The sequence below is a fragment of the Drosophila miranda genome, chromosome XR, assembly GCF_003369915.1.
Source record: "Drosophila miranda strain MSH22 chromosome XR, D.miranda_PacBio2.1, whole genome shotgun sequence".
Taxonomy (NCBI): Eukaryota; Metazoa; Arthropoda; class Insecta; order Diptera; family Drosophilidae; genus Drosophila; species Drosophila miranda.
The window spans coordinates 5,963,554-5,985,721 of NC_046674.1; the positions used below are offsets into that span (position 1 = coordinate 5,963,554).

Genomic DNA, 22,168 nt, shown 5'->3' on the forward strand with positions numbered 1-22,168 from the left:
TTTGGGGGTGGCTTCCGTTGCAGCAAATGGCCTGCCGCCGCCGCCGCCGTCGCCGTTGCCTGCAATCCATGCGATAGCAATCCCTCGCCTCTTGTCATATTTCCTGGCTCTGTCTGGGCTGTCGGTCTGCTTTCGGGCTCTTATAATTTGGGGGCGTTTAAGCCGGTTTTATTTCAGTAGACGGCGGCACGGAGAGAGCAGAGTGGGGTCTAAGGGTTGCTTTAAAGCCGTGCCATACGTGACTCTGGCGACTGTCAAAAGTCACCCTCGCAGATTTGCTGAAGAAACTAAATAGCCAAAAATGCAGACTGCCTATCGATTTTGGTCATTTATCGCTATAATGCGATTATAATGCTTAAGATATTCTATCCCCCGAAAACTACGAACTGAACTGAGATTCCTCCCCTGCCCCGCTCCCCCTACCCTGGCTTGAAGTTTGTTAAAGCGTGAAAAGTGTAACGAAAACACACCCCCGAAGAGCAGAAACTAAACCAAAACCAAAAGCAAACCAAACCAAAAATCCAACAATCCAAAAGGGGGAAAAAAAGTCCTCTAAGGGTTGCCGCTGGGGGCCGGGGGGCTTATTTCGGCTGAGAAGAACTTCAAGGAGTCAGCGTTCCAGCGCTCGGTACACACCTGCAAGGAAACGGCAGAAAAAGAGAACAAAAAAGGGTTGCATTAGTCAAGGATGTTTCATATATAGAAAGAAGCAGAAGAATAAACGGGGGTTGGGGCTGTTGGGGGAGTTAGACAGGGCTGACAATTCGTTGAAGGCATCAATCAGGCATGCCATCAATCAGTTTATTTAATCAACTAGAACGTGCTGGAGTTGACATGTGAAGCATTGAGATATGGAAAGGGCAGAGAAGGAAAGGATGGTGCTAGATTAGGTCTGCCCCTGCCCCTGCCCTTGCCCCAGCTCCAGCAGGAATGGGCTCTCTGGCCATAGTATTGATGGATATCCTACGGTTCGATGCATCCAATAGTTTTCCTTTTGTGATATGAAAACTAACTAAAGGAAATTGCTTGGATCTTTCTCTTCTTCTCTTTTCTCTTTCATCTTATTGTTTGTTGTTTTTTTGGTTTCGTATTGTGTGCATGTGTGCTTCCGCTTCCGCATGCGACCTTATCTTTCATCTTTCTTTTTATCTTTCAAGTGGCATTTATCTGTTTGTCATCCTTGGTTTTTGGGGGACCTGCTTTCATTATTCCAATCGCGTTTCTGGGCTGTCAGATGGATCCCTGCTCTGCCACTTGCATAACTCCTGATCATATTCTGCGGCAGACCCGTTTATAACAATTTAAGGCCACCCGTCCCTGGTCCTCGTCCTGGTCGTATGTTATGGCCATTAGGCCTAATATGCGCTAATGCTATAAATAAACCCCTCGTCGCCATACGATTATGGCATACTAACAAACTTCGTTTTGCTTTCTTTTGCCACAAGTCGGGGAGCCCCCATCCCGCTGCTAATATGAAATGTAATTTACAGTTGCGCGGAGGAGCCAACAAACGAGATGGCGTTGACAACGGAACGCAGTGTCTTTAACGCCTTTAATCCAATTTCCCACAGAGAGAGGGAGCACTGGCAGTGGCAGTGGCAGTGGCAGACCCTGAAAGACCCAGAATGAATACAAATGTGTGGCGTACGTGTTAAATTTTCTCAATTAAATGGGTTGCCACCGACTCCGACTCGAGAGTAATTTTCCCTGTCATTTGCAGCTCTCGTCGACGTCTCCGTCTCCGCTTCTTTCTCTGTCTCCTAATCGATATTTATATTTTGTTTGGGCCATTGACTTAATTTCTTATTTCTCTGCTTTCTGCACACAACAAATTATGCAATTCAAATTAATGCTGCCATTATCCCCGATCCGATCCGATCCGAGAATACACAGCATACTGATAGATGGGCCGCTACATGGACAGGGAGAGTGTGTCTCTCTGTGTGTGTGTGTGTGTGTCTTTGGGCTTTCTTTTCTTTCCACTTTTTTTGTGTGTGTGTTTTTTTTTTGTCGAGGGGGGATAAATGAAATTAATCCAAACTGGCAAATGCCAGGCACGTATCAATGTGGATGTGGCTATGGCTATGGCTATGGCCTGTGCGGATGAGTCTCCATTTCTGCTGTGTTTGTCTTTTGTCTTTTCTTTCTTTTCTTTTCTATTCCCATCCACCATATCTATCTATCTCTATCTCTATCTCTTGCCTGCTTGCCTGCTTTCCTGCCATATGATTTTTCAATAGCTTTTTTCCTGCCTCACAGTAGAACAAAAGGCCTCCTCCGGAGTTGCCTTAATTCTGTGTGCTTTGAAATCGAATTAGGGTACTATCCGAGAGAGCCCCAGACACATCCCCATCTACCCCATCTCATCGCTCCCTTCCGTTCAGTTGTCATTTCGGTTTTTGGTGTTTTTCGCCAATTTCTGTCTGACGGTGGGATAGCGAAGGAGTGGGATAAATTTATGCCTCTGTCAGGAGGCAGGAGGAGCCATCTCCATACTGACTTTCACACACGTAACCTGGTTGACAGCTGTTGCCCAGAGCAAAATGCGAGCAGGGAGTGATGCTGCTGCCATGCTAAAAGATAACAACAACAGCAGAAAAAAGGCAGAATAAGCTAAAATATATATATACATATATATATATTTAGGGGTGTGGCATCGTTTGGTAGGGCTTTGCATTGTTAGCATTTGGCAGTTACCTTTCGGTTCTGGTTCTGGGTAGGAGCAGGGGGACACGGACACGGACACGGCATAATTGGGCTTCATTGGCATTTCAGTTTTGGGGCTCGACTCCTGCCACAGGAGTCGGGCGTTGAGGCAGGGACTAAACACAGATGTAAATGCCTAGGCAATGGCGGTTTTTCCACACAAATGGCAGCGAATTGACCCAGTTTTGTGGGCCAAATGGAGGGTGGGGATGGGGTATATGCTCTGAAACGATGTACAGGCTACAAAAGCTAAGGTTTCTATTTATAAATGAGACATTTTTTCAACAATATTCCAGCAAAAGCCACCAATAGACCGTTAATTTTTTTTTGCTTTTGGGTTCTATAGAATTTCCTTTTGACAGCAACTTTTGTAAGTGAATTCCACACCAACATGGCGTTTCCTCTGACATTTTTCTCCTTCGTTTTTCCACACTGACATCTTTGTCACCTGAGCATCCTTCCGCTTCCTCCCGGCCTTCCGGTCTTCCGGTCTGTCTGTGTCTCCTATTCCTATACAGATTACGCAGGATACACATATCCTAATCCTCCCTTGCCCCCATCGCCCTCCTCCCCGCTACGCTTCTGTGTTTGAGCTCAAAATTGCTTCCCCTTAAATTGGCCAAGACGCTGCCTCCCTGCCAGCCACATTGGATTGTCGTCCTGTCTTAACGGAAATCTTTGCTGGCAATTTTCACACCCAAAAGGGAAATACTTCCTACTACTTTAGAGACAATCACAAATACCTTCATTATGGCTGGGAGCAGACGGGAATTGGATCGAAACGTGTGTGTTTCTGTGGGATTGGAATAGGGGATACGGAGGAATGTGGCATCAAAAGACCCTCCAGAGCATAAGCGTCTCTTTTATTTTATTGTTTTGTCAACGCTTAAAAGAAATGTTTTTCCATTTAGCTGAACACTTATGAGCATTGCCGAGTGCTCTACGGATATGTTTTCGGGATTATAACAAAAAAAAAAAAACCAAAGAGAACAGAAGCCGAAGAGAGCGGCCAGGAAAATGTCTTTCAAGATTTTTTTTCTCTGCGTTGTGTGTGTGTGCCTTTGCCATTGACGGCGACTTTTCACACCACATCAAAAAGGCGACGAGGCGGAGTGCACTCAAGTGTATAAACAATGGCGTTAAGTGTTTAAGTGCACGGAAATATCAGAGCCATGGATTGGCCTCGAACTCGAACTGTTCCGAGTGTTGGCTGCGCTGCGCTCCGCCCTCCCCCCCACCCCTACCCCTACCCCTACAGTACAAAAAAAAACAATCTCTTAGTTCTGGCACTTGTGTACCTCTTTCTCTCTTGCTCTCCGAGCAGCTTTAATTTCATTTTATGGCATTAGCAATTTAAAGAAATACTCACTCGAACGAGCCAACAGAAGGGAAAGAGAAGCAAAGAGAAGAGAACCCGCACAGACACAAAGTTTAATTGCTGGCAACAGCTTGGAAATAGTTACAGATAGAGACAGAAGCGAGGAGCCGGAGACGGGGACGGAGCCGGAGAGAGCCCCATATAAAAAACCGCATTGGGAATGGTCTGTCCGTCCGTCCGCATTAAAAAAAGAAAAAGGCACCGACGAAGGAGATATAAAAGAGCACAGCAGATGATAGTCCAATAGAGACATTGGTGTATAATTTTATTGCCGCTCTGTGCAGCACCAGATGGCGATGGTCCGTCCGCCCCCTCCACAGAGCACTCCCATGACAACATCCTACTATTCCTTTGCTTTAGCCGTACGGGTATTTACAGGTGGGGGCCACTGCCACTGGCTTAATTCAATGAACCAGCTTAAGACCAACAAACATCAGCTGAGGCTGAGGCTGGGGCCCAGCTTAAGTTAACAGCTTGACTTGAATTCCACGTGACTGGGGCTCTCTCTCTCTCACTCTCTCTCTCTCTCTCTGACCCTCGGATTAGGTTAATTAAGAGCGTGTGTTCTCCGGCTAATAGAATCCAATCCCCAAAGTGAAGGAAAAATGCCAATAGGCCATAGAATAGTGTCAGTTGGATGATCGATGAATTCTATTTGGTTTTTCTACGATATTTGATATGAATGTCATTAGCAGAAGAATTATGATAGATGGCCCCACTGACATTCGTTGAAATGTGTGTTGGGCTATTATTAATTAAAACTAATGATAGAATTAGAGAATGTTTATGAAAATATGCATTTTGCGACATGCTCACCCGAGCACCCACGTTATCACTTCTTTTTTTCTCTTCTATTTCGCATACATTCTTTTACATTTAAACACACTCTTATACCATTGTTCTCTAAGTGTTCTGTGAGGGGAATCAAGTTTGAAATACTTGGATAACCCGACAAAAAGATTGAATATCCTATATGTTCCGATATATGTATATGTTTCAAAGAAAACAAGCAACCATTTCGAATCTAAATCAATATTTCCCATCGATTCAGTGATGCAACAATTCTCTATAAAGACGCAGTAAAACTGGTACTGGAAGACCCTCCCCTGGCTACCATCCTTGGACATTCAGCAAACAATCAGAAAGGCAGTCCAGGGAAGAGCTAACTGAAAAAAAACATTCGCTTTAATGGGTTTTCTGGTCTGCTTACTTGCGTCGGGTTTTTAATAGGTTGGAAAATGCCAACGTAAGTAACAGTTAATTGCCTTTAAGCAGCCATACCATAGACCATAGACCATAGACCATAGACCATACCATATGTACCACCTCCCGAACAGAACGGATCCCGGACCGTCCCCTCGTACTGGTAGTTTCAAAGTTCATTTTCTTCTTTTTTTTCTGGGTGTGTGTGTGTTTTTTGCCTGCTCATAATTAGATGCATGACTTGGCAAAGAGCCTTTTTATGTGCCCCCGTCCATCCGTCTGGTCTGCAAGTGCGCCGGGCCACTCAATTAGCCGGAAAAGACATTAAACTTTCGCCGGGGGCCACACGATGCGATAGCAACTGCCTTCAGAAGTTCAAGACTCTCACGTCTCACGTCCATGCCTAATGAAGTTAGTGCAGCAGCAGTGGCAGTGGCAGCAGAGGCACCAGCGACCAAAAGAAGGAAAGAAAAAATAACAACAACAAGTACAAACATTTTGAGCGCCACTTTTTTCTGGGCAGCCTGCAAAAATTGAAAAAATCATCTTGAAATTCCCCTTTGGCACCTTTCCATTCCACTTCTTCGGGTTTTCCCATTTTCCCGTTTTCCCTATGCTAAACGTCAGCCATAAATAAAATGCAGCAAAATTTTCTCCGAAAAAACCAAAACAAAATGGCCAGGGGGTTGGGGGGTGGTGGAGTGCAAAGATAGCTGCTGCCTGCTGCCTGCATTCGCCTGTGGCATGTGTACGTGTCTGGTTATCGTTGGAGCTGCCGCCTGCCACACTCATCCACACACAAAGTAATTCCTGTTGCGGCTGCAACATATTTTGGGTATCAAATTCTATGCAAAAATACTAGCAGCTCGTTGAAATTCTATTGGGAAATATTTGCGCACCAAGGCTACACCTGAAAGGGTATGCCGCCGGAAGGACTGCAAGGACTATTGAGTGCTGTGGCAGGATGTATGGCTCGGACTCCAAAGAGTATTTATACGTTGGCTTATCAGCCGGCGAAAAACAATTCCCCCATCAATTTTTCAAACTCTCTCTCCCCCTCGCTCTGGCTTCGAGCCCCTTGTGGATTAGGGACTGGATCTGGGGGGGATCCGTGCGCTAAACTGCACGGCGAACCATTAAAAATGAATTGCTGGGGCCATGGCACATATATTTTATAAACGAAAATTATTTTCAACAGCAAATGTTGTTGAAATAACACAGCCAAGGGGGCAGAGGCCGGGGCACGGGCAGGGCCAGCAGGGCGGCAACTATTAATAACAAAGTTGAGGGGTAGTGGGAGGAGGGGCGGCTCTCTCGTCGTACTCCCCGTAATACAATCATATAAATTACACTGCCAGAGCAATCAATCAATGTCAAAGTCAGAGACTCAGTTGCGCTTATAGGCCGAGACCCAGACCCACAAAGCGAGAGCCAGTGCCAGACCCAGGGTCTCGTCAGGGTAGATTTTCAGCTAAGCTGCCACGTACTTGGCCGCTCATCAATTTCAATAAGCGCGGAGCAGCTCTCGTATCCCTCCCCCCCTACTCCGACGCCCGCGTACCACCGGCGGAGGAGCAGCAGATGACCACCAGCGGCTCCTCCATTAGCACCTATGTCTAAACGGCAGCGGCATTTGTCAAAGTCCCAGAGAGACATCCATTCATCCCATATCATCCCATACCCAGGGGAGGACTGTCACTGTCACTGTCGCTGTCGCTGGTCGGTCCCTGTCCTCGCTCGGAGAGCTCTTCAGTTGTTCAGTTCTTCTGTTGTGTTGTTGGGTTCAGTTCCATGCGTTTTGCATTTTAAATTGTGCCACAAATGAAATTGAAAATGGCTGCTAAATATGTGCAAATATGCGACACTGTCTTTTGCTCCTTCGCTGTATCTCTGTATCTGTATCTGTATCTGTATCTGTGTGTGTGTGTGTGGTGTGGTGTCAACAATGGCAATGGGACGCTTTGGGTGGCATTTCATTGACAGCAAGCTATAAATTTTACAAATGACAGCAGGCAAGTGCTGGCTGAATGACAGTTGAATAGGGCAGAGCGGAGCCAGAGCCAGAGAGGAGGCACAGTCCACAGATCCATTTATGGTAGTTTTCCATGCCCCCCCCCATTTGTTATTGTTGTTTTTGTTTGCTTTTTTTTTTGCTCTATTCAAATCAGTCTGTGCATCATTTTTGGGTTCAAGCTGAGAAAATCCAAGAAATCCATCATTGAAGCCACTGCCTTTTCTTTGATTGCCTGACAACCAATATATTCCTTATGCTCTGCCTCACAATCATCTTTTGTGTTTCAAAGACTTGTTCCCCTCCTCCCCTGATCTCTCCTACTAATCACTCTCCAAGCCCCAGACCCCAACCCCAACTCCAGCTTCAGTTTCCAGTTCCATTTCCATCCTGCCCCATCAATCAAACCATCACAAACGAGCTCTTTCAGACAAAAGACAATCACTTCGGAGAACTACCTTTCCCCTTGCCACACACCACACCACACCATGCCACGCCACGCCACGCCACGCCACATCATCTTTCTAATGACAGCCCCAGAGTCTCCTCCATTCCATAAGCACTTATCTGGTATCTGGGGAATCAGCTTAATAAGACCTTTTCAAAGAGAGAGAGAGAGGCAGCCTTCGGTTCGAATTGAAATGTAGTTCGCTTGAATCAAACGCTGTCTCCCCAGACGGACCACACCTTTCGAGTGTAGGGAAGGGAAGCATTTCATTCGATTCCTGCAGCAAGCAGAATGCAGCCTGCAACCGCATTGAGACCACAAAATGCCGGCATAACGGCAACACCTGCCCTCTACAGTGTTGGGTCATTGTGTGTGTGTGTGTGTGTGTGTGAATGTGTTGGGAACGGAAGTCCATAGAACCAGAGCTAATGGCGGCCAGAAGCAGTTCAAGAGGAAGGCCAAACCACGACCAGCATCAAAAGAGAAGAGAATCCAAATCGTAGGCGCCGCATTTTGGAGCAGCTGTGGATGCGGTTGGATGCACCGGAAGTTTTAACTACCGCCACACACACACACACAGATACTCAGATGCAGGGGCAGCCAGGGGAACACACGCATACATGGAAATTAAAATCAATTGCTGGGGTTGGAGTAGGGCGACAATCTCAGGAACAGAGACCCCAGACCCTCCTGGCAAACGGATCTCAAGACACACACGACGACGACGACGACGACGATGACGCTCTCATCATTAGCTCTGTCCCGCTGTCCCGCTGTCCTGCTGTCCCGCTGCTGTTGTAGCTGTTGCCTTCCGTAATCGTAGTTCTCTTGTGGATGGGATGGAATGGGATGAGATGTGTCATGCTGTTCTGTGTTACCATGAAATCCCAAACCAAATCCCGAAGAGATTGAACGAACGTCTGCCATGTGTCCTACGGATCTCCTTCTGGCTGCCTGCCCTCCGCTTGACGTTTTTATAGATGCTAACAATGTGTCAGGTTTTCCAGGAACTCGGTTCGGTTCGGCTTTGGCCCTGTGGAGGCAGGCAGGCAGGCAGGTCTGTATCTCTGTCTCTCTGTCTCTGTATTTGTATCTGTATCTCTCAAGATGATAATTAGGCAAATGTTTTGCCTGGAAGTTTGAATGAAATGCCAAGAAATGACTAAGAGCTGAAGTATTTTTAGGATAAATACGCTAGATCTCTGATAAAAAGGGTTCCGAACGGACAAGGAAGTTGGTAGAAAAATACCTAGAATTCCGATTCTTGAGAGAGCAGATGAGTTTATAAGCAAACTATTGGTATATAGATATATCGAATATCTTACGAGTAAATCGCATTTCTGAGATACTTCAGAGTGCATTCAATTCGGGGCTTTTTTTTATGAATCTTTTCCCCCATTTCAGAGACAGTTTCAGCTGTTTTCATTCATTACAAGTCAAGACTGCTCCCAGTTCATCTTTTTATAGCATACAAATTGCATTTCCCCTAATCCACGAGGGCCCTCTCCTAACCCCTCCCTCCCCGACACAACTGATCCACGACTGTGTGCATATTTTTGGCATCCTCTGGTAGCCTATTTTTGTTGTATTCTTGAAATGGGGGCCATGCAAATTATGCGTAAATATACGTACATCCCAAGTCCCCCCCAAGATCTCCCCCTGCCCCTCGTCCTCCGCCTCCTGCTCTATCGAATGTCTTGTTTATCGTTTGGCGAAAAAAAGTCAGCAGAGAGCACAGCCGATCCAAAAACATACTCGTACTGATGGAAAATGATTTGTGGCACAACATTTTTCGGAGGAACCCCCAGCGGAGCTGGCGGTATCACCCGAAGCAGGGCGGAGCCGAAAAGAATATGTAACAAATTTGTAATTTGAACGCTACAAATCATAATTTTGCATAATGATCAATTCATAAACGTCAAAACCATGTTGTTGCCAGTCGCCTGTGAAGTGAATTATGGCCAAAAGCCACAGCCACTGCCACAGCCACAGCCACAGCCACTGCCACAGCCACTGCCACAGCCACCACCACAGGCACTGCCACAGCCAAAAGCAGCGCAAAGCTTCCCAGCAAATATTATTCGTGGAATATTTCGACTATTTTGTCTGGCGACAATCTGGTAGGGGGAGGCAAGCCAGTCGGAAGGAACCAGTAGCAATTTTGTGGCCAACGTACAGACAGACACATAATACCCTGTCCAACAAAAAGAAAAAAAGAACAAATGAAAAATAAACTTTCGGCCAAAAACTAATTAAATAAAATAAATTGCATTAAATGTTTGCAGAGCAGATACTCGCACTCGTATCTAATTACGAGGTGGGCTTAGCAGAGAACCATCTCTAATATTATTTATAGCGTTCTTTTAATTTCGAAATTTCCACTTTCACCCGCTGCCATTCCAAACGCACACCATTCATCAAATAAGCCACAAAAAATAATGAGAACAGCGCCATCGCCTAGCCATAACTCCGCTCCGAGGCCATGACAGATGGCTCCCAGTCCCTGTACTCCTCCCCGCATCCCCGCCATCCCCGCCCACCCCACCCTCCTGTACCTTTGAGGTCCCTTCTTCTTGGACAGCCTGCAGCATATCAAATTAACACAGACACGACACAGAGTCGAGGAAGTCGAGGACCCAGGACTCTTTTTGCTGCCCATTAACTGTAGCACTTTTGGGGCACGGCATGGGCATGGCCCTCCCCCCTTTAACCTACCAACTTCAATTTGTTGGTCAGGTTTTATATACACACACACACACACACACACAGCCCGTACACATAAAACGTGTACGTATACGTATACGTGGCTTTTTAATGAGCATCATGGCAGCATCATCGGAGGAGCTTTGAGGTCTCTCCGAGTCTTGAGGTCCGATAGCGAGGTCCCGAGTCGGTTCGAGTCGGCTGAGTCGAGAGTCTGGGCCATGGCAAATTGCTGGTTCTCTTTCTCCTTTCGGACCCCGAACTGGGGCCACAAAGTGTTGCGTTGCACTCATATTTTTGCCGTTTGCACCTTAATTATATGGCCGCCGACAGAAATTCAAGTGAAAAACACAGCTCCGATGATGATGAAAACAGCAACAGCATCGCAGCATCTCGGCCATCGAAACCTAAGCCTATTTCGTGCCGCTGTTTAAACCATGAAAATTTAATGCCAGCTTAGGGGAAACAATGAGCAAAGAGAGAGAGGAGTGCTGAGCGGTGAGCGGCGAGCGGTGAGCGGCGGAGGGTCTTGGGTTTGGTATTCGAGGAATTTTTCGTGCCACATTTCCGTTTAGGCTCAAAGCCGCTTAACACCGCACCCCGCACCCCGCACCCCGCACCAGCAACCGCCCGCACCTCTCAGAACAGAGCAGAGCAGTGGCATGGCGTGGCATGGCATGGCGTTGCTCAAGTATTAATTATGTACGCATAAAATATCTTTTGAACCTTTTTCTCCTGCAACCCTTTCAGCGTAGTGTTCCTTTCTTCTTTTTCGGGTCCGGTCCCGACATCAATGGGATGCAAATTAACTGTACAAACATAAATAACACTTAAAATTCTTGGGAAAAAGATGTACCACCAGATACTCGCACCAGATGGATCCGTCTGTCCCGCTCTCGGCATTTGTCAAAGCCATAAAAATTGCTGGGCTTCTGTTTGATAAGAGAACCCTCTCGGTTTTGTTTTTTATCATTTCAGAGTGAGGCAGTGGCTCGTTTCCTGGCGTTTCCTCATTAATTCACAGGCACGCAATCCTTTTCAAAAAAAAAAATATATCTGTAAAAATATTTCTCCCTCTTGCTGCTCATTACCCCAGATACTTTTGTATCTGTGCGTGTGCGTGTGCCTGTGCCTGTACGTGGCTGTATCTCAACTTGTTGCTGTTTTTTTTCCCACAATACTTTAACGAATTGAAATTGACAGCTTGTTGTTGGCATATCACATCATACACACACACACACACACACACATTCATGCATATATATATGTGTGTACATGTGTATTTATGTGCAATATTTATATACGTTTTTGTGTGCATTCGTTTTGTTTTTGTCTGTTTCGCTTTAAATGTATCTGCAAGATGCATCATCAATTATTCAATAGACTGCACTGCAATGCAGTCAAACGGAAAACTTTTTCCCGTGGCACCACCTCCCCTCCCCTCCCCTCCCGCCTTTCCACCCTCTACCCCCCGGGTTGGCTGGCAGGCACTCTCTGTGGCAAAGTGATTAATTGGCGCTACAAATTTATGACGTTGTTCGGCCGATAGCCATAGCCCCAAGTTGAATGTATGATAAAGCCACCGCCCTCCCCCCCTCCAGGCCCCACCAAAATGGATCTACGACCCCATCCCCCCTCGAAGCGATTAAAACTTTTCGTCAGTGGCGTGCCGCTGCACACAGCAAACTTCAACTTCATAAATACATTAACGTGTGTATCCGTGTATCCGTGTATCCGTGTATCCGCATGTGTACGTGTTCCAGTGTGCCGTTTGTTTGTCATTATGTTTATTGTTGTTGTTATGGTTTGGCTTTTGTGCAATAAATATTATATAAATCATAGTAATATTTCATTATTTCCGAACATTTACTTCGTCCTGAACTTCTGCTAACGAGCTATCCATAGGATACTCGTACTTTCTTGTGGCTTTTGCAGTGCAGTAATATTCTATGATATATGTCCGATCCAATGATCCAATAATCCATTGGAGAGAGAGCGAGAGGGAGCGATCAGTGGCTCTTCATTTAATGAAAGTTTTCCCTCTTTCCTCTGGCAGTACCCTGCCAGCTTTTTGTTGTTGTTTTTTTGACCACACCCACAAGATACAAAAGTATCTTTGACTGGGGGGGGGTCCATTGTTGATGATGATGATTATTTGTAATGTACGAGTATGTGAGGGTTTCGGCTCAATGCTTTTAGGTTCTATTTGGGTTGATTGTTTCTCTTCCCCCTGCCACACAGTGCCACACAGGGCCGCACAGTGCCACACAGGGATTGTGTTAATCATGCTACATTGCAGCCCCAGTTCCCCAATAATCATAGTAATATCGAGACAGAGACAGAGAGGGAGTGGGAGAGCAACAAACAACATCATTATTTTAGATATTTATGATATTTATGCTGGGCAGGGGCAGCAGCAGAGGAATGGAGGATGATGGCTGTTGCCAAGGCTCTTGATAAAAATTTAATGTAGCATGTTAACAAGCGACCCGTTATGATTGCCCCCCTCCCCCCCACCTCCCACCATGCCACACAATACCCAACACAAAAAAAACTAAGCAGAGAGGGAATGGCAAAATGGCACAACAACAACAACAACAACAACAACAATACGAGTATGCGAGTACAATCCCAGCAATTCCAATACCAAAATTCTGCAGTCCAATTTACCATTTCAATGATGATGATGATGTCGGAGTCGGAGTCGGAGTAGGAGTAGGAGTAGGAGTAGGAGTCGGTGTAAGAGCAACTCCACAGACGACTCCCAACCTCAACATTAACCTCAATCCGTGAGGAAATGGTGAAGAAGAAGGGACAACAGGGAGAGGGAGAGGTAGAGGTAGAGGGAGAGACTTGGTTAGGCAATCCAGCAAATCGAAATCGAAATTGTAGGTGCGGCTGAAAGCCTGAAGTGGAAAGCCGACGCTCGCTCGATGGAAGGAAATGAATAATCAATAATCACAATTGGAAAATTTTCTATAAATTGCCAAATGCCGGCAAAAATTTACAGTTTAATTTTGTACTTCTGTCTGGAAATAGTTTTTCGTCGTTTGAGAAATGTGTTGCAATTTCTGGTAGAATTATTTTTTTCGAGTGAATTTTCTACGCAATTTTAAACCTCGCTTAAAAACAAAGAAACCTTGAAAATGTTCCACTCGTAGTGGAAGTGGATATCCAGTGCCATTGGCAATCTGTAGCATCCCGTCGAGAGCCATCCATTATCTATTTTCGCTCCCAGAAGCACTTAGCTCTCCCTCCCAGGCCCCCTCCTGCATTCCGCACCCATTCTGATTTGGGTAGGGAGTAAGGAGGGGGTGCAACACGTTTTTATCATTTAACTACGTGGTGGATGGGGAGAGCCCCGAAAATAAATTCTAGCGAGAGATAGAGAGAGAGCACTCTAGCATCAACAGCGTGGGAATTAATATCAATGTCGTTGCTCTGGTGCTGCCGCTGCTGGTATCAGCTCTCAATTTTCCTGCCACGGCCACCATGGCGTATGTGTAATGCCCGTACGGTTTACGGTTTACGGTTTACGGTTTATTCTCTTTTCGCCTTTTTTTCTGCTTTTTATCAATTAAAAGCCACTTCAAAAGCGGAAAGTGTCTGTGTGCAGACGACAGACACGACACCCGAATGCCAACACACACACACACACACACACAGATACAAACACCCATTGATAGTACGCTTTTGTTGTCAGTGTTGGGGCTCTCGGTTTGCTCTGGTTTCTGTTTGTTAGCCGCCTTTTGTTTTATCTCCACCAACAGCATGGCCATCCCAACCATACGCCCCCCCCCCCTGCCCACAACCTACTCGGAATATCCTCTGGCAAATGCCACTCCACAAAATTTCGAACATTTCTATATAATATAGTGGCTGACAGTGCTCCCAGCCGGCACAATTCGAGTGGTATTTAATCACTAGAATGCGAGGGTATTGTTAGTCCTTTTATTTGAATCAATCCTTGAATATGAAGTTAGAACGGATGTACCTATAGTTTCGACTAGAATTTACTATTTATAAGGGATCTCTTTAATGTTAAATATGTTTAATAATATTCCCAAGAGATAAATCCTCTCTCCTGCCAGGAAAACCCCTTGATTTCTGTTTAGTGGGGGGCCGTTTCCCAGACTAATTTTCACTTAAAGCAAAACACAGATACTCGCGCACACACACGCACTCGTGGGGCCCACATGTTTGGCGGCTTTTTCGCTTTGACATAATAAAAACCAAACCAAACCGAAAACCCGACCAGATCCCAAGCGCACATATGACGCGGCGATCCCCAAAATAAAAAAAAAAAAGAAATACGAAAATACCAAATGAGAAGCGGAACGAAGAGGGGGTGGGGGGGGATCGAAGAGGCAAAGGCCGATGTGTCGCTGTGGCTGTGGCTGTCACTGTGGCGGTGCCAGTGGCGGCGTCCACTCAAAGCTAATGACCGACAAAGCGTTTTGTATTATTTTCAATTTCATTTTCACTATACACAAACTACGAGTATATCTACGCCCCGAGTAGTCGGACACTCTACTTGGCTTCGAGTGTTCACCGTTCACCGCTCACCGATCCACCGTTCACCGCCCTGCCCCGCCCTGCCGTGCATTAAATATTATTAAGATAAGACGGAAAGTGGAGTTCGCCTTATCAATCAGACGTCAGAGGTACCGCCGACATACACTCTTACACCCGTAACCCGTAACCCGTAGCCCCTAGCCCGTAGCCCCCCCTTACATTTTGCAAAGAAGAAGCACCAACTGGGGGGATCCAAAACACGGTTCTTCCATCACATTTATTGGAAACCCAAAAAGCACTGCCACAAGTATTCGCTGGTGTGTGTTTTGTTTTGTTTTGCTTTGCTTTGCTTTGTGTATCGTTTCCCCAGAAATTTCCTCTGTATTTCCTCTGTGTTTCCTCTACTCTACTCTGCTCTGTTGTTGTTTGGGCTTACAATTTACATATAGGCTAGAAGTTATGGGTCTTTCAAAGAAAAGAAAGGAGTACGAGAATTCCAAGAAGAAGGCTTGCTGGCCAGGAAGGCCAGAGCCTCAAAAGCCAATTGCTAAATCAACACAAAACACGGCCCCAAAACATAAGCCGCTGCCGCTGCCGCTGCCACTGACGCCGACGGACCAAAACAAAAACCTCAAAAGTCATTACATATATCTTGAAGCCCCCTCTTCGCCCTGACGACCCTGCCTCCCAGCTGGATGCTGCTGCTGGAGCTGCAGAAATGCAGAAGCTACGAGCTAACAGCTTTTTATCTTTTGGCACAAGGCGGCAGGCGGCAGGCGGCAGGCGTCCAAGGCAGGAGGAGCATTGTTTCGGCCTCCGAAAACCAGTCCTGCTGTCGAAGCCCGTTCCGATTCGAACCAAAACAGAGCTAAGAGCCAAGAGCCAAGAGCCGAACACCATATAGGGTCGCTGGCATGTCAACGAAAAGGCGAACGCTCGAACGCTTGAACGCTCGAACGCTCGAACGGCAACTTCCTGGCTAATATTACGAAAATTGCTTATACCAGGCTATTGGCCCCACTCTACGGATGCATGTCCACTCTTTTGCGGTGGATCAGCAGCAACCAACAACAAAAATCGTCCAGAGTCAAAGTTGGAAGTTGCAGCTTGAGGAGGTCCCTCTCCTCTCCTCTCCCCACCGCCCAGAGCCCCTGCTCCCGCCAAACCGAGTTCAAGTCGCGAGTATATGGCGGCGGCCTGTCAGAGCACAGCCAACGCGATTCGCCTGTTGCCTTCTACCGTAATTCACAACAACCATAATAATACCAACAACAACCATTATAATAACAGCAGAAGGCAACAGCACAACACCACAACAGCAACAACAGCAACAACGCCAACAGCAACAGCAACGCGAAGAAAAGCCAAGGCAAAAGTTGTGAAACCCGCATTCGAGGCGGCACAGTGGGCACAAGTTCGATTGGGGGGAGGGGGGGAGGAAAATGCTTCATTTTATACTCGAATTCGAGTGCGCTTTTCCAAGCATATAATCGTTATTTTATTTTTCTAATTTAATCACAATTTTTAGAGAGTGGAAATTTTAAAAACAAAGTGCTTTCAAGTTTTAATTTTAATATGATATTAATTGATTTTAATATTTGTTCTTATTTGAAATAAATAAACTTCATTCATTGCAAAAATTAAAATTTTTTTGTATTTAACATAACAAATTTTTTTTTTTTAATTTTTGTATATTTCTTTTAATTATAGGCCGTCACAAAAAGACTTTTAAATACATTTATGCTTAATTCAAATTTTTTTATACTAATTTTAATATTTGTATTTAAAAACTGAATATTTTATGCAAATAAGGGTGTGTTTCCCATTCAAAAAGCACTTCTTTGAGTTCCTAAGACTCTACGTAAATTCCCTTGAAATCCCTCTCTATTTCCAGCTCTCGTATTTGGAGTATAAGTATCTCTGATAATCCCCATTTAAACACACACACGCACACACACCAAGACTCTCTTGTCGTGTGTCTTTTGTCCCACTGTGGGGACGGCCTCTGGTGCCGCGCCTCAAAGCGAAAAGCGCATCTTTTGAACAGAGCGCAAAGCGCAGCTTGGCTGAGGCCGCACCGCCGCATTCACAGCATCCGATCCGATCCGAAGGCAGCGGCAGCAGCAGCAGGGCACTCAACGCGAGCTGCGGCAAAGCCGCGCGCGGTGTGTATCTCAAAGATACAAAAAAACGTACATACACTCGCTGGATCGCTGGCTCGCTGGATCGTCCGTCCATCTGTCCATCTGTCGATCGTCGTTCCGTCTCTAAAAACCGCTTTTGTGTATGGCCGCCACCGCCGCCGCCGCCGCCGCCGTGGAGATGTTTGGCATAGTTGGCCAGGCCGCGGAACTGGTTGGGATGTGGATGTGGATGTGGCTATGGATGGAATGGGATGGTGGAGCTGGAGATGGGGGATGGGGAATCGAGTCGGAGCAGCAGCTTGCAACGACTCTGCCGACTCTGCCGCCTGCCGCCTCGGCTCAGTTATTATTATTTTTGCTTGCGGCGGCGGCGGCTCAGCCTCTTGTTGTTGTTGTTTTATCAACGTGAGGGTTTTAAAAGGTTTTTGTGTATGAGAGTCGGTCTGTCCATCGGTCCGTCCGTCGGTCTTGGCCTCGTAGCAGCTGCCTTTACCTTTACCTTTACCTTTACCTCTCTCTGCGTTTACGTTTACGTTTACCTATGGCTTTACCTTTGCCTTTGCCTTTGCCTGCAACAGGTAAGAAATGTTCGTACGTTGTTTTTAAACGGCGTCGGCATTTCAATTCGCTTTATTTTCATTTTTCTCTCTCTCTCGCTCTCCCTCTCTTGGGCTCTTCCTTTAACTCCTGCCTCTCTGGCTCATCGAATTTTTGTGGCTGTGGCTGTGCCTGTGCCTGCTGCTGCTGGCTGCTTTCTTTGAAGTTGCATGCTTCGGTGTGCCTTTGGAGGTTTCCTTTGAATCCCCCGGTGCATCTGCAAGCAATTAGTGTATGGGGGCCCCCGTCCTGGCGGCCAACAGCAAAAGGAGACTCTCGTCTCGTCTCATCTCGACTCGACTCATCAGGAAGGGTTCAAAGTGTTGGCCTGGCATTTAATTGGCGCAGACCAATTGCCAGTAGAGATCCCCCCCCCCCCCCTCTCTCTCTCTCTCTCGGAAAAAAAGGGAGTACGGAGACGGCATACACTCGTATTTCCAATGAATTTGTGGACAGAAAACAACAGAATGGGAGAAGAAAAACAAAAAACAAAACATTGATTGATTGATGTTCCTTCATCGATTCGGACATCAACGTCGCGTCTCGCCCGTTTGGCAGAAAGGTCGTCCGCATTTCCAATTCCGATTCTCGGCAGTTCTCGGGAGCTCTCGGGGGTTCTCGGGGGCTATCGGCGGTGCGCAGGGGTTCGTTCTGCGGTACGCGGTACGCGGTCCCTTGTTTATTTACGCGTATGATATGCTACCCATGACTAAGGAGAAGGAAGGTCTCTATAGCAGGAGCCAAACGTTCTATTGATCACGACTGCATCGGCGATCCCATCCCATTCGATTCGAATCGAATCGATCCGATCCGATCCCTTCTTTCTGTGTATCTCTACAAACACTTCGATCTGTTTTCCAAAAGAGAAGAAAAAAAAACTGTCTATTTTCCATGCGTCGTTTTTCTTTTGATGTTTTGTAGTTGTTATTCCTCTGTTATATGCCCCGATTTTCCATTTCGTTCTATTTTTGTGTGTATCGTCCCATCCCTCTCCCGCTCGCTCTCGCTCTCCCTCTCCGCCGAACGAACGACCACAAGCGAAACATTCTCCGGCTGTGTACCCGACCCCGGGTATCTGTATCTTCAAGATAAAAATGCAGTCCGCTGGGGGATTGCCTACATTTCATTTTCATTCTTCTTCCAGCCGATCCGTTGTTATTGTTGTTTCTGCGTAATTATTGGAAAAGGATGTGGGAGAAGCCCTTGACTGAATGAATTCTGAATAGAAGATAGATGGGTGGATGGGTATCTGGGTATCTGGGATGGCTGTGCCGTGTGCGAGTGTATGTGTGGCAGAAGGGCCATATTTCAGATCTTCAATGCCAGATTGTTGCATGTTAATGAGGGGAATGGGTCTCTGATAACACAACCAGCCAGCCACAACCAAGAGAATGAATGGAGGAGGCTTTTTGCATTGAATATTTAACATTGAAGGATTTAGATAGAAAATTATAAGAAAAGTGGAATAAGTAGAGGATTAACCTGGGAACGCAACCAAATCCTATTAAAAATTACAGCTGAACAATGATTTTAATGTGCTACTCTCGAAGTAGCCCAAAAATCACATAAATGTCGACTTCCAGGTAACATTTAAATTCAATTTATTTTCGTATTTTCAACAAATTGTTTCCCCCGAACTCTCGCCTGTCGCAACTTTAGCACTCCCCAAGAGCATTACCATCCATCTTTTCATATCTGTTGGCAACTATCTCTCTGTCTTGCTGTCTCTCTGTCTCTCTGGAAATTCACTAAACAAGTTGAGGAGAGCGCTTTGGCTTTCTCGCTTACCTGAGAATTGTTTGTAGCCGCCGAGTATTTTATGCTTCCACCATTTGACAATGTTGCCCGCCATCTCGAATGCTCGAATATTTATATATATATATATATATATATTTATATATATGTATATGTGTGTTTTCCTTTTGCTGGTTAGCCGTAGATGCAGTTACTTCTTGGATATTTTCGGCTCTTTCTGGCGTGTGTTGGGACGGGGTGGGGGTTGGTGTTGCTTGGTTGGGTTGAAAATTTACGACCAGAGGAGGATGCCAGGAGGACCGACCTGCAGCAGCCCAAAATGTTTTACGGCCTTTGTGTGTTTGTGCGCTGCTCCCCTGCTGGATATCCTTTTGTGTAAGGATCCCGGATCCCGTAGTAGTCCTGCCTCTAATATACTCTCCTCAGGTAGAAACTTCTTCACCGTTGTCCTGTGTTGTCGTTGTCCTGGGATTGTTGTTCCTGTTTTATGCGCTGCCGCTGAGCGACCTTAATTTGTATCTGGTATTATTTTCGACTGTGCGGGTGGCAGGACCAGGACCAGGACACTCTCTCTCTGTGGAGTGGCAGGGGCAGCGGCAGTGGCAATGGCAATGGCAGTGGCAGTGGCAGTGGCAGGAGGGGGAGTCGTAAAAGTTTTTACAGCTCTGATATGCTGCATTTTAGTTTAATTTGCGCATATTGCGCCCTGCTTTCAGTGTATGGGTGCGTATGTGTGTGTTTGCGTATCTGTCAGATACTTTTGCCTGCTGCGCGCGTAATTTTAATTGTAAAACATTTTTCGCCAGACTCGACTTGTTGTGGTTGTTGTTCTTGTTGCTGTAACTCTTGTCGTTGTTGTTGTTGTTGCCCGACGGTCGATGTAAATAACTTGGCTGGCGGCTAGCGATTAAACAGCAAAAATACAACAACAACCAAAAAAAAAAATGCTAAAAACACGATTTATTTCCAAATGAATTTCAAGAGACGCGAACGATGTGTTTTGGTGGTGGGGGAGGGGGGACGTTTTTGGGCTGTGGGGGTGTGGGAGTGGGCGACTTATTCGGGGGGTGTGATTGTTGCGGGGGCGGTTTTTCGGGTGGTTTAGCTTTTCATTTGAATTTTCTCTCACTTGTCGCGTATTCAACACAGATACGATACGTTTATATTTGATTTAATTTATACGTATATCACGGAAAAAAATTCATTTCGGTCCGTGGTTGTGGCGGCGTATCTTCTAGAACGACGAGAATATCTCTGCTTCGGATGTATCTCTCGGAACGACACACGACTCTCGCTAATGGCCGACGAAAACAAACTAAACGGTACAAACCGAACGCGGCGCTACACGGGAAGGCGACTCGACTCGAATCGACTCACAAAGTGGTTGAGGCACCAAATGGTCCACCCTACTGCTGCTTATACCATGGCCAAGAGTCGCTCTCTGCTCTGTGCTCTCTCTTCGTGCGGACCTATATCGAGTATTTGAGTACCGCGAAGAGCGGACGGTCCATACCTTTCTGAGAGTCATGCCATGGCTCTCTCTCTTTGGCTGCTCACAGTACGTGAGTGGTGAGTGGTTTTCGAATGGAGGATTGAGTGTTGTTTTGATATGATATGGTTTTGTTTATTTAAGAGCGTTTACTTTGAGCATTTCCGTGCTCTTTCCGGCTGTAGCAGTGGTTTTTGATGTCACTTTTCCACAGGGACTGCTCAAATTTGTCGATATTCAATGGAGATTTACTGAAAAGAATATGATTAAATGTGTTTTTAACAAATATTTCAAGCTATACCCAGCGGCGACAACACTGAAATTTTAATATTTAAAATTCGATTTAAAAATTTATAACAATAGATTCGATCTGGGAATGAAAACTTCAAAAATAAAACGAAAAGAAACAGAAAGTCTTTTCATTTGCATTTTGCTATTAATATGAAAATATTTAATATATTTCATATTTTATATATACATATGTATGTACATATTTCCCACAAATGGAATATATTAAATATGGACCCTAACTAAAAAATTATTTAATTATTATTATTAAGTTAATGTTTACAGCGATTCCTTTTTAATTTTACTTTGATTGTAATTTAAAATCAAATATTTAATTTAAATTTCAGTATGTTTTTTGTTACTATACCATTTTTCGCCGGAATATTTACATATGTAGACCTGTAAATATGTGTCTTTTCGTTTTTCCTTATGAATGTTGAAAAATAAATGGGATTCGCGTCGCTCAGATAGATCCGATAGACCTTAAATCTTCCACAAACACCTTTCTAATCTCATGCAGAGTGCTCGTAGGAGTAACATCTTCAAGTGCAACAATTTCCACGCCCCAAAAAGCGGAGCTTTCTTTTCTTCTCGCCTTTGCTGCGGTTCGGCTTGTGATTATACACATACATACAGACATACATAGTATATGGATAATACCCGGTTTTAATTTGGCTCCTATGCATAGCCGCCGCATCGAGCAATTTTGATTGTTTTTAAATTTGAGCGGCAACATCGGCGTTGCTTGTGGGCCCCTCCCCAGAGCAGCACCGCACCACCGCCTGCTGAGACCAAACATCAGGGCAATTACCCACAAGAAACCAAAAAAAAAAAAAAACCGAGAAGTAACCCCAGACCCAAGCTCAAGACCCGACGATAATAACAGAGCAAGGAGAATCCTGAATTACGCTGAAAAAAAAAACCCAACCAA

The 22,168-nt window shown here is 45.6% G+C and overlaps 1 protein-coding gene across 3 annotated transcripts in view; it reads right to left on the reverse strand.

The window, feature by feature from the left end:
- The window catches only part of LOC108150918 (protein naked cuticle), a 40,458-nt gene extending 19,668 nt beyond the window's left edge, over positions 1-20,790 (reverse strand). The window contains exon 1 of one of the 3 annotated variants that reach the window (XM_017279246.2): positions 19,494-20,789. In XM_017279246.2, the coding sequence (XP_017134735.1) occupies positions 19,494-19,557 (64 nt within the window). In that variant the 5' untranslated portion in view covers positions 19,558-20,789. Of the gene's footprint in view, positions 1-514; positions 545-19,493 lie in introns of those variants that run through there. The other 2 variants (XM_033386444.1, XM_033386445.1) reach the window with 2 other exon arrangements.
- Between the last annotated feature and the right edge of the window lie 1,378 nt (positions 20,791-22,168).